Here is a 13,415-nt window from a genome sequence, read left to right on the forward strand (position 1 = left end):
GCTCACAGAGGAAAACCCAGAGCCTTGAAGGGGCATCAAGGAAAGCATTGGAGCTATGGGCCATGTCACATCCTGTAAACACCACTTCCCTTCAGGAACTGTTTATGGGCACTCACTGAACAAAGCCCAGTGAGCCACATCCCTTCTCTGGTCCTTTACAGGGGGAGGGACAGTGGGATGAGCAGCAGCCCTAAAGCAAACCCACAAAGTGTGTGACCTGCCTGTTGTGCCACCCTGCTCTTCTCACCCCACTACTGTATAATCTTCCTCTCAAGATAAAACTGCCTCCGCACTTGAGTAGCCACATGAATCCCAGCACAGCAGAGCTATTTGTGTGCTGCAGCTTTTGGGATGACAGCTCTTCTCTGCCTGGAATTGTTATTTAGTATATAGGTTGCAGTTCAAGCAATAATCTGACTTTTTATGTCCCCTGAAGCTTTCATAGAACAGTAAGAGGCATAAAAATTAGGTCTCAGACTTCCTTGAAAGAAAAATCAACATTATTTCACCCAGTTAAAAATCTTTTTCTGTTTTAGAGCTTTCTAGCAGACATTTAGCAGCAGGACAATCAAAGAGCCAGTACTGCTGGGTGCAGGGACCTGTGCCCCTGCTAACCCCAGTGCTGAATGCAGGAGCTTCAGGCTGAGCCATCAACGGGCAGAATGCCATGGGAAGGCCAGGGCCAGGATGGGCAAACAGTTGTGTAAACAGTGCAGGAAGCAAAGGGAAGAGGCCATCAAAGCCCTGGTCCTGTCTGATCCCTCACAGCCAGGACGTGAGCGCAGGTGGGGTTCACAGAGGGAAACCTCAGCAGTTCTGCTGCCCCAGGAGCTCCACACCATCCCCTGCACACTCTGCCTCTGGAGTTATTTAAATTAATGCCACAGACATAAGAATGTTTGCACTGCAGACTTACCCAAATTAAGATGGATGGATGTTCCTCTGCTTTCAGATCTTGCATAGCAGAGAGAACCTCTTCTTCACCAGACATAAGCCTTCCATTTCCACCAGCAGTCAGAGCTGAAAGCTGGGCTGCTTCAACAACCAAACAACTGAGTTCATGAATGGAAGGTGACAATTTTCATTTAGGAACAGATTTCTTGGTTTCTAAGGGGCATTCCGGTTAAAACAGGAATGTTCTTCAGGTGAAAAAAAAAATCACTGAAATGAAGATTGTTTATCAAAAACATTTGTAGAAAACTTTTTATCAGTTTCTCACCTCTACACTTGACCTGCTCTTCCCACTGGAATCCTGTGTAAAGGTTTGTGCTATCCATTGTGAGGCTACAGCCTTGTTGTTCCAAACCCCTGGGGACTGTGCCTTCAGTGAGCACATCAAAGGGATCCCTGACTCCTTCCTTCAGCTCAGGAGTGATGCATTTTATGGCTTCTGCTCAGGCTGTTATACAGTGTTAGTGCAATATGGGTGCATTTTGTACCATCTATTCTTTCCTGCCATTTCCAAACAAGGCAACAATATCATTTGGGACCATTCCCTGCTGAACATTTTAAGAAACACCCCTGTAGTCATTAGTCTGTATGAAGCAGTGGTCTCATTAAGGAGCAGGGGACTGACCCTTCCAGGAGAGATCTGCTGCAGTGAAATGAGTGTAGTACAACCAGAACAGGGCTCTGGAAAATAGCTCAGAGATGCTATCACACCTCCCCAACAAACACCCAATTCCACCAGCTCTAACTGAAATTCCTCAGCAGTTTTTGTTGTTTTTTTTTTTTTTTTTTTTTAAATACACTTTAAATTAAAAACAAATCAGAGCTCCATTGCTTTGTTTAAAAACCCTGACAAGAGGAAGCTGAGTCAGAGTGGCTCCAGGATGCACACCTCAGGCTGTGACAAAAAGGAAACCAAGTGGAAACCAAGTGACCAAGTGGAAATGACTAAGAGCACATTGCACTGCCCTGATTAAAGGCCCAGAAATAATAACACAACGTGCTGCAGAGATTATGCCTTCCACACAGAGCAGGAATTGTTATTTTTTAACCTTCAGGTAATGGTCCTTCCAGAGAGGCTGCAGACAGCCATCAGATACAATTGCACATTTCAGATGGGAGGGATTTTGCACTGATTAGCTGAGCTGCTGGAAATTAGCATTTGGGGTTTGTTTTTATAACTGAAGGAAAGCCTGCGCTCTCCCCTACTCTAACTGGTCAGAAAAATCCTGACACAGTTGGATTCACTGCTGTGCCTGCATTCCCAACCCTGGCACACCTTCCCTTGCACAGTGCCTGTAACAGGCTGGGTTTAGCAGGACAGACTCCTCAATCTAACTTTTATAAACTGTTACAAAAGCATTTTTGGGCTGTGCTGGCCAGGGTAAAGCCCTTCCCTAGTGAGATAGAAGGATGAGAATTAAAAGATTATTAGTTGCAGCTGTTTCAATAGCTGTCTCTGGTTTTGATGTTTGTGCTTATCAAGAAGGGCTTATTTATCATGTGGAATTTCACCATAACTCAAATTACTTGTGAAGGAAAGGAAAACTCTCACTTAGTGAAAAGTACAGGGCTGCTTTATCCACTTTGCTGGTTAGGAAAACAATGAACTTGTTCCTACCACTATGTTTTCCATGAATTCTATGAGGAGAACTTCGCAGAGCCCTGCTCAGATGAGACAGTGAACAAACAGCACAGCACAAACCTGAAGCCAGCTGCAGCCAGGAGTCAGCCTGCCCTGCTGGGAGCACAGCAGGCCGAGAAACTGGAGCTCCTGATCAATCTCCTCAGCCACAGATAGAATCTAATTCTGAAGAAAGGTGCTTTAATCTCACGTTCATTCTGTGCACTTACCAACCCAGTAACTTAGACCAACCCCCCGGGTGTCTGTGCACAGTGAGCACAGCCAGACTGAGCAGATTTAATGTGCTGAGTGAGGGCTGTGATTCTGCCCATTATAACACATTATTCCTCTCAGCAGCAGCAAGATGACAGTTATTACTTCAGATTCCCAGGAATGTCAAATTCAAACTATGCACAAAACCTGTAAAGCAAAGTTGAGTTCTACCCCATCATTCAAGAGAGGGAGGACTATTTTAAACTTTACTAGTCTGGCAAATTGCTCAGCCTGCATTTCAATAACACAGGCTGAACTCTCACAGAAAGAGATGCTGATCTAAACCAGACATGTCTGACCCAGGTGCCACAGAGCCCCAGAGCAGCAGCTAATGAACATCTGTGGGAAAAGCACTGGAAAGAAGCAAATGATCCAGTGAGGGCAGCTGGATATAGCATGGAAGAAAACTCATACTGCAGAGCTGAACAGAAAAGGGCCTGATGTCATTTGGAGATGGGAATGGCAGGAAAACACCATGAAATGACAAGTAAAAAATTACCACTCCTTTTGCTCTGCCACCATCTCCATCCATGAGGCACACAGACAGTGTCTGCTAATTCATTTTTCACCTGTTCCCTTCTATTCCACCAGCTGGATTGTTAAATAATATTTCATACCCAAAATTACACAACTAAAAGGTAATTATGCCTGCCAATGTTGTCTGATCATGCAAAGGATTTTTCTCATTAGCAGAACAGTGTGAATTAATATTTTTGAAGCATTACCCTCTGGATTGCAAAAGGCTTGAGCCACCAAGGAATTTTTCCAGTCTTATGATTTGGTCACAAAGATAAAGTCTGAAAGTCTGAGATCTACAAGAAATCTGTTTGCCAGCATTTAAAACTTTCACATGGTGACTTTCACTGCCTGGGAGGGATCAGGGCAAATGTGTGGGACCAGCCAGAGGGCACAGGGCACTCTGAACCATCAGTTCTGCTGCTGCTGGAATTGGTTCTGCTTTCCATGAAATCTCAATGGACCTTCCCTCATAGCCAGAAAGGAAACCTAAAGAGCCAGTTCAGCGCTATGAAATCTATAAAGCATCATGGGAAGGTTTGAGATGGTAAATCAGGTCTCTCGAAATTTCAGTGGAAGTATCTTCCTCTTAAACGTAGAAAAGGTTTCCAGTTTTCTATCGAGCTCTGCAGCAGAGCATGTGAAAAGTCCTTTAGAAACTTTCTCACTTCTTACCTTGAACTCTTTGGGGGAGATGAAGCAAATCAGATAATAGGAAGGTAATTTAGCAGGCTTTGAAAGAGACCTGGACAACTTGAGCACACAGAGCACACAGAGAGAGCCCTGGGGTCTCCTCTTTTCCCTCTGAGCAGAGGATGACTCCTTCCCTCCTCCTTTCCTGAATGTCACCCTCAGTCCCAGCCCCACACAGGACAGCAGAGGCACCAGGGGCTGGAAATGCAGCTGGAGCCACTTGCAAGGGTCAATCCTTTATCTGGGCCCTGTCTGCTGTGGGCACCACGTTATCAGGGGCTGCATCCTGCCCAGAGAGATGGAAAACCCCTATCAGCATCTCCTCTCCCAGCAGTGACACAGCTTATTTAACAGCTCATTTTCCTGCAAGGAAACTGGACTCTCTGAGCTCCTCACACAAGACTTTGAAAAATGTCTCCTTTTTTAAAAATAATTAATATAACAAATTCCTTCAGGAGTCATTCATCTTCATGCTGTACAGCATGAAAAAGTGAAACAATCTGACCAACCTCAGCCTTCTGGCAAGGCAGGAAATCAATCCCACCACCTGTGCTGGACTGTAATGACAAATAGGGGCAAGAGAGTATTTAACTGTGGAATAATATTAAAAATTTAATTCAATAATTAAAATTATTAAAATCATACTTAAGATACATTGAACATTTGCCTACATTTATTATAAGTGGTTCCAAAGAGTGTGTTTTGAGTAAGCCCTGCACTTCTCAGTTTTCTTCTGCATTATTTAGTGGAAAAGAAATCCTCTTTCATTTGTAGTGCACAGTGCCAAGAGCTACACCCTTGTGCTCAGTTTAACACTGAAGCTTCCCCTCCTGAGCGCCCTGAGTGATCTCCAGACCTAGAACTCAGCATACTCAAGATGCTATGAACATTTTCTCCTTCTGAAAGGCCTACCTACACTGCCTTGCTCCTCAGGTTACCTGTGAAAAACACTGTGACATTTCATCTTCACACCCAGCACGGGCAGAGCTCAGCAGGAGCCCAGTCTCATTAACAGGAGGGCTCTACCCTTTTGGTTTCCAGGTATAAAAATTCTTACAGGTAGGACAATTCCGAACAGCTTTGAAAGCCCTGTTTGTGCAAAGCAGCATGGTCTGTGCTGATCAAGTGTCAGTCACCAAAAGTTCCTCTCAGATATTTGCTAGCTGCTAAAACTCTCTCTAAAACAACAGCAAATAACAGAAAAACACTGGTGTTTCTCTCAGAGCCAGTTTCCTTTTATTCAGTTCCCTCATAGGGTCAGCAACAAATAAGTAGATAGAGCAATAATGCTAAGTTTATCTTGTTTCCTCCACTCCCTTTTCTCCCTGGGCCACTAAGAGTTGGAACAATTGCAGGATGCCGGGATGCAGGATGGGAAAAGGCTGACTCCCAGCTGGAAAACCTTGGACACTGGAGAGCTGAACACTCCCAGTATTGCTTCACTAAAAGAGAAGTGTATTTTTCTATTTGATTTTCATTTTTTGTATTCTGCCTCACATTTTTGGATTCTGTTGAGTTCAGTTTGCCTGATTTGGTACCAGAATGAAGCTCGGCCACCTCGGACTCGGGTAAGAGACAAATGTTATTTTCTGTCCTTCAGCCATTAAGTTAATTTCAAAGGGTTTTTTTACCTCCACCCAGATTATTTTCTAATGTCTTAAATAAGTTCAGAAATATCAGCAAATGGGCTGTGAATTTTATACATATCCATCAAATCCTTTGGGTCTTACACTGGTGGCACCCACACCAAGTTAAGCACAAACAGCAGAGCTGTTAACAATTCACATTGGAAGAGGAAATCTCTGGCTTTGTTGTCTCATTAACAGGAGGGCTCTACCTTTTTGGTTTCCAGGCATAAAAATTCTTATAGGTAGGACACTTCCAAACTGCTTTGACTGTTGGGCTGTACCATAATATTCCCAGATTATTTAAAATATATGTATATACATTTCACGGGGGTTTGGGTATTGTTTTGTACTATTTATATCATGTTGCCACTGTTCATTCATAACGGAAAAGAGGTGGAGATTGTGCTGCCAATTGCACCTGTGAAGGCTTTAGGAAGGGATTTCCCTCCTGGTGTGGGCAGGTGCAGCTCCAGGGCTGTTTGCAGTGAGCAGAGGTGCACTAGGCTGGGATTTGATGCAAATCTTTTATTGGGGTGGATTTGGGGTCTGTCTGTAAGGTGGGTGGCTTTCCTGTGCCCAGAGCCAAGAGGTGACAGCCACGGTGTGCCCTGCCAGCTCTGGCATATCTGTCCAAAACTGAGAGGGGAGTTTATCAAACCCAGGTCAAGGATGTGGTCTCCTAATTCCCAAATGTCCCAGGTACTTTAACACCCTAACTCTGGAGTGCCAGGTTTTACACACCTTGTCCTAAAAGACCAGCAATTCTTATTCCAGAGGTTCCTTGATCTCAGTGGTTCACAAAGACTCATCTTTTTTCTGATGGGTTATTTTATGAGCAGTGGCTCGACACAAAAAGTTCTTTGGAAAGGCTTTTATCTTGTCCTAGAGCAGGTGTAGCAGGTCCCTGCACTAACAAGCTCGCTGTGCAGCTTGCAGAGACAAAGCATTTCTGCATAAGAGATGAAGTGATACTGGTTTCTCTGTGAGAAATCCATTCTGCAATAGTGGGACTGTCAGTGTGCACAGCACCTCACCATGCTGGCTGTCACGCTGTAATAAAGATAAAAGAAGGAAAGAAATGCAAGGGAAAAAAGATATGGAGGAAGATGAATTTCTGTGAGAAAATCTCTTCCATTCTTAGCTCCCACAAACATTCCAAGCTGGCTGTTTCTGCAGTTAACAAAGGTAGAGTTAATCAATGTGTCCCTGCCTCCTGTGAATATAAATCATTAGATCAGCATTTGTAAAAGCACTCAGTATTATAGATGTTCATGCAGGAAAATATATTAGACAAAATCAAGGATGCTCCAAAGATCTACAAAAGCTTCTCATCTAAGGTTAATTGGTGCCTGGTAACAACAACCCATATAGCAGAAACAAATCACAGAAATGCTGACTTGAAATTTATCCCTGGTATCTCCAGGAGGTGTTTTATCCTTAAATAAAGGGTGACCCACAGGAGAAAAGGACACAGGATGCATTTAGCATAGGAAAGCCTTAGAATGATAGTGTGCTAGAGAGAAGAGTGGGAATTTACAAGTAATAAAACAAATTAATTTGAAAGCAAAGAATAAACTCAATTAAAAAATCATCCCTGCTTTGCCCATAAAGCCACAAACCTGGGCTATTTTTCAGACTGTTACATCTGCACTGCAGTGCAACGGGAAGCATTTCCCAAAGCTCTGCTCTTTAACAGAAGACCACAAGAGTGTTCTTTACACATTTTTAAAACAAATGTTAACACTGAAATACTGAAATTGAGTCCCTGAGCAAGGTGCAGCTGACAGGCAGGGCAGGGTTAACAGCTCTGCTGCCAGCTCTGCCTCACATCCTGCCTTGCTGAGGAAACGGCTCTGAAAACAGGATAGAGGTAAAAATCACAGGGCATGGCTCAGAAAATGCTCTGATTTACAGCACTCATGGAACAAAGGACTTCATGTCCCTCCATAAATCAATTAATTACATTAATATTTCAAACTCAAAATAGAAAAAAAATTTCATAAAACTCTCTTTTCTTGCCTGGGTATGTGTCTACAGAACTACAGGTTTAAATCAGGTCAGAAAATAATTTTTGTTTTCTAAAAGAGCAGAGGTTCACATAATCAAGATAACTGATTATTTCTGGCAGCTGAGCTTTCTGTAAGGAATCTTCATTGTATTTCCATCATAATTCCAGGTTTTGCTCAGATTCTACAAGTTTAATTCAGAGGTTCCAATGTTAGTGCCAAGAAGAAAATAAGAAAAATTAGTGAGAAATTTCTTGGGCATGAAATTACTTTGGTGTCTTCTTTTTTTTTTTTTTTTTTTTTCACAAATGGGTTTCCCTTGTTATCCTCGTGAGTTTACAAACTGGAACCCCTCAGAGCTCAGCACTGGTGTGAGTGGTTTCCCCTCCTCCCCGGGCACAGCAGACAGGAGTTGTTGGTGCAGACTGAGCTTTGCTGGCACAGAGGTGCCCATTTCACCCTCGCAGAGCAGCTCCCACACAGCCCTGGGGGCTGCAGGAGGGCAGAGCCTGGGGAGCAGAGCTGGACACTCCTCTGGGCCATGATAAAAAGGGTTTTGTGGGCTTCCCTCAGGGCTCTGCTCTGCCAAGGGCCATGCAGGGGCAGCAAACACAGAGAACCAACACTGGTGTCCCTGTCATGGCCAGGAGCCACCAGCTGTGCTGCTGAGGAGCCCCCAGGGATCCTGCCGAGATCCCTGCAAACACACCGAGAAATGCTGGGGATAAACCAGGGCAAAATGAAGGCATGGTTTGGAAATGAAGGCAAGGCTTGGAACTGAAGGCGTGGTTTGGAACTGAAGGCATGGTTTGGAAATGAAGACAAGGTTTGGAACTGAAGGCATGGTTTGGAACTGAAGGCATGGTTTGGAAATGAAGGCATGAACACCACTGCAGGACACTGCCCTGTGCAGCCCTCCATGGGGGACCCAGGCTGCCCCAGGCCCACCCCAGGCTGTCCCTGCTGGGGCTGCAGCCCCTTCCCAGCCCCAGGACCCCACAGGACCCTCTGTCAGACAGGATTCTGTCCCTGCTGGGGCCCCTTCCCAGCCCCAGGACCCCACAGGAGCCAACACACACCCTCTGCCAGACCAGGATTCCTGCCCAGCCCCAGCCCAGCTCTCCCATGGCAGTCTCATTCCATAAAGGCATTTATTCCCATGCAGGAGCACAGAACAGCCCCAGCTGCTGCCTCCCAGGAGGGATCCAGCCAAGGAACCCCAGGGCTTTTATCCCCTCCTATTTCAGGGGTGCCCAAGCCTGGCTCTCCCTGCTGAGCCCTGGGCTGTCTCTGGCTGTGCCCCAGCTCCCTGTGCCCTTTCCTGGGGTTCCAGCCATCCCCAGGGCTCCACCTGAGCTGCCCCAGAGGCTGCACAGAATTAATTCCTCACCACACCCCTCACCACTGCCCCTCCTGCATTCTGCAGCAAGCCTGGCCCTGGAATATGAAAAATCAATAATAAATTGTGAAGAACCTGTTTGCAGTTCTTGAGTGCAGGAATACAAATTAGCCCCTTTCATTTGATTTTCACTCATCTGCATCAGTTTCAGAACTGTCAATAAGAATAGAACTGGCTGTGTTTTGAATGCAAGCTTTTGCTGAATATGTTGAGTTCTTTCATCTCCTGAAAGGGAGGGAAGCTGTTTGTGCCATGGGTCTGAGCTGTGCCTGTGCTGCTGTACACATCTGTTGGGCAGGCAGGGGGATTTGGGGCCCAGCCCTCCCAGGTGCTAATTAAAACATTCACAGGACCTGGAGCAGCTCAAGAACTGAAATTTCCAGGGCTGACAAAGACAGGAGAAGGGCACAAGGGCAGCCTATCCCTCCATGGCACTGCCTACACTCCAGTGTTGGTGCTCTGAGAATAGACTAGGGGTCAAGAGGTGAACAGACTCTGGAAGACTTTTCTCCAGACAAGTATTTTTATGTGAGAGCAAAACTCATACAATAGATTAGCAGCTGCATTCGAAACCTTTATCAAGAATTAGCCACAAAAGCCCAGAAGGTATTGTGAAAAATGACAGATATTTTAAAGAAAGGCCAGCACAAACTAGGGAAATGGCATAGGTACCTTCCCAAAGAGTAGCAGAGAGAAAAAAGAGTGTTCTGCTCCAGCACTGCTGCCTGAACTGCAAGGACTTATAGAACACCATCATAGTTAGAGGTAGGCAGAAAGGCAAAAATGTTTTAAATTCTTCATTTTTGATACCCAGAGAGGCCACTTTTATTGTCCCAGTTGTCACAAAGACCCTTCTGTCCCTGTCCACTTCCCCCAGCATCCCCTGGCACAGCCTGGGGCAGCAGAGGCCTCTGGTTGTGTCACACATCTGTGAGGCCACAGAGCAGCAGCGGCACCTCAGACTTTATCCTTTCCCTGCATCCCTGTCCCTCCAGCCCCACCTGCAGGTGTCCCCGACCCCTGGCACAGCTCAGCAGGGCCGGGGGGCTCCTGCAGCACACAGGGCCCGTGGCCTCATTGTGCAGGGCAGTGGGAAGGGAAATTCCACTTCCACCAAACTCCTTTGTCCACGTTTCTAAGCCAGGCTCTGGTAGCTCCAGTCTTCCTGTTCCCCTTCCTTTGGTGATGCTATCTGCTGTGAATCTGTGCCCTGGGAACCCTCAGGGAGCACAAAGCCTCCTTCCAGTGCTTGGCCTGAGGGGACCAAGGGCTGCTGCTGCTGACCTGCCAGGGATAGGAAATCCTGCCATTGATGGGAAGGGCTCCTGGGATGGGCTCAACCCCATCAGCAAATCCCCCTGGCACAGAGCTTTATTGGCTTCTCCATTCTGTCCTGGGATGGTCCCTGCCTCTACCTCCAGCCCTAGACCTGAATCCAGAAGGGATTTGCATTCTCTTTCTGGTTTTGCTGTCATTATCCTTCAGATACAAATGGTCTGTCTGCAATTGAATCAGTTTACTCATGGCTTGATGAGCTTAAAGGCCTTTTCCAACTTTAACAATTCTGTGATTCTGTTAGGATTAGGCCAAGCAATCAATATTAATAATAATGTATCAGAGTTTTCAGCACCTCCTCTAGGAGCCCAAAGCTGCAATGGATTTGTGTATATTGGCTGTTTGCTCAGTGCTGGTAATGTGGGGGTTTAGGTTCTCATTAAAGCATAAACAAGGATGGCACATTTTAGTGTCATTGACATGGTCAGGGCACTCCAGACACTCACCCAGGACACAAATGAACAAAGGAGGGCAGAAAGCAGGAGAGCTGGAATGCTTTTTGCTGTGGGTACATTTTACAAAGAGAGAAATGTGAATTCCAGAGGGGCAGAACCATCACAGAGCTCCATCCTCTGCAGCACCATCTCACAAACACCTCTGCTTTGTACCCTGGAGCTGCCAGCAGCAGCTTTGGTAAAAGATCGGGATTAGAACAGATACTGAATTACTAAATTACACTTGGACATGACTTCAGTCCCAAACAGGAAGGAGGGGACACATATCTCAGTGGAACAGATTTTCTCATTTCCCTGCTGTGAAGTGATGAGCTGCATCACCTGCCAAATCTGGACTGACCTGCAGCTTCTTCAGATGAAGAGAAAGGGTTTATTCACCCCAGAAGGGCTTTCCAGTGGCTGTGATTAGAACATGAGCTGTGGCAGAAATAAATGTTCCATTACACAGCCTCTGAAAAGTTCCACCTCAGCTTAAGAAAAATCTCTGTTAAATCACAACCACTCCCAAATAGAAACAGATCCGCACAACTTACAACAGCTTTCCTCATCTCTTTAAGCTTCCCTGTGTCTGGGGCCTGCATTTTCAGGCTCTCCAGCTTTCCCCTATCAGCACATTAAAGAGGAAATTTGCTACCCTAGTTTTATTTTGATTTAAAGATGGAGTTTTCCTGACAAGAGCTAGGCTGTAACTAAAACTATTGGAAGACTCATTGTAAATTCACAAGAGCAGTAAAAATATCATTTGCATCATCTCATAACACATGGAGATAATACAATGGAAGTGTTCCAGGAAAGGACTGTAACTATAGGGATGGACATAAAAGGTCTTAAAGTTAATTAAGCCTGGTCTACAATCTGCTGGATCTGCTGGATAAGGGCAGGAAATTGAGAAGAATGAACTGACATTTGAATGAGACGTTCTAAAAAGGGAGAAAAATACAGAACACTAAACAAAATCTATCCAGACACACCCTGCTTTTTCAGCCTCTTGCCCAGAGAGAAAACAAGAGATTGATGTATATGTGCATGCTTTCTTTATCTGCCACAAGGTTAATTTTCAGAGGAAACACTGATGCATTCAGCTACCCCAGAGAACACTCTGGACAAAGGAATGAGCACACCCAGGCAGCTGGGCAGGATTTCTCTGCTGCAGATTGGGGCAGTAAATATCAGTTATGGGCACCTGGGCACGATGCTCCTGTGCCACACAGCTACTTCTGCTCCTGAGCTTTTGTTAAAGAAAAACATGGGGAAAAAAATCTTACCTGCTATTAACACAGCTACATTGTACTTTTAAAACATCATATTTATTGCAAGTGGTTCCTCAAAGGAGAGGGACTTTTCCTTAATGAGGAGGCTCAGCTGGAGATCTCTGCTAGGAGGCCTCTCTGATATTCAGGATTTATGTGGAAGCAGAGGGGAAATGGAGAAAGCTCTTCAATACATTATTCTTATTTGTGCCTTGTGTTCTTTCAGCTTGGCCAAACTCTGGAACACCCAGTGGCAGCTCCAGCCAAGCTCTGTAGAGCTGAGCCAAGCAGGGGAAGCACCAAAGCAGAGCCAGTCTGAAAGGTGCACACCATTAATGTAGGGAGCAAAGCTGCTCAGAGAGGCTGCAGAAATCTTTTCAGTGATCACAAACACCTCCAAGATGCCCAAAATATTCCCTTTCTGCGCTGGAATGAGCAAATAATTTTTGGAGGATTCTCTTGTGCTCCTGCTCCTCCAAAATCTAACAGCATCAGAGTGGGGTGCTGGGGATCAGGGCGGGTCCTGCACCTCTGTCCCACTGAGCCACCTCAGTTTGGGATGAGAGAGAGGAAATTGGCTCAGAGGAGGCAAGGGAAAAAGCTGGATCTACAGCCAGGCAAAAATGTCACTGAGAGTCCCTGCCCGGGGGAGCACTCCTGAGCATCCCTGGAATGTGCTCTTGGATGCAAAGAAGGGAATGAGTTCTTTGCCTGTCTGCAACACTGGCATTTCTTCACTATTTTCAACATCTGCCTTTATCAATAATTAATCCAGATGGGAGGTATCTTCCTCTTTATCTTGGACAAGGAATTCAGAGGGGGAAATGTCTGCAGTTCCAAACTATGCGTGCAGGGTGATCCCACCCATCTTATCAGCTCCCTTCAGAGAAGGAGGGCTCCACGCAACCCAGAGATAACCCCCACCATGGCTCTGCTTCAAAAGCACTTGACAACTGTCACCACAAGACATGTGGCCAAGAGCAGATTTTCTGTCATTTGATTGTTTGTTTCACCCCTGCAACATCTGCCAAGTAAATAAATCGCAGCAGTCACAGGTATTGTGGGATTTCTGATTGTGATAAATGGAATGCTCTAAAGCAGGGAGCACAGAATGTGTGTGACAGTAATGGTGAGGTGAGAATATTCTGTGCCAAGCCCCAAACTCTGCCTGTGGGTTTGAGCCCATTCCCTAACACCAGAACACCCTGCTCCCAGGCACCAGAGGCTGTAAAAAGCTACTGTAGGGGCCTGAGTAAATATATGTATTGTTATGGAGAGCGTCCCTGTT

General features: G+C 45.6%; 1 protein-coding gene across 2 annotated transcripts in view; it reads left to right on the plus strand.

Annotated features, from left to right (window-relative positions):
• The first annotated feature begins 5,428 nt into the window (after positions 1-5,428).
• Positions 5,429-13,415, plus strand: part of CDH5 (cadherin 5) — a 30,585-nt gene continuing 22,598 nt past the window's right edge. For both annotated transcript variants that reach the window (XM_058813301.1, XM_058813302.1), the window contains exon 1: positions 5,429-5,622. In XM_058813301.1, the coding sequence (XP_058669284.1) occupies positions 5,597-5,622 (26 nt within the window). In that variant the 5' untranslated portion in view covers positions 5,429-5,596. The remainder of the gene's footprint in view (positions 5,623-13,415) is intronic.

The sequence above is a fragment of the Ammospiza caudacuta genome, chromosome 13 (genome assembly GCF_027887145.1).
Source record: "Ammospiza caudacuta isolate bAmmCau1 chromosome 13, bAmmCau1.pri, whole genome shotgun sequence".
In the NCBI taxonomy this organism is placed as follows: domain Eukaryota; kingdom Metazoa; phylum Chordata; class Aves; order Passeriformes; family Passerellidae; genus Ammospiza; species Ammospiza caudacuta.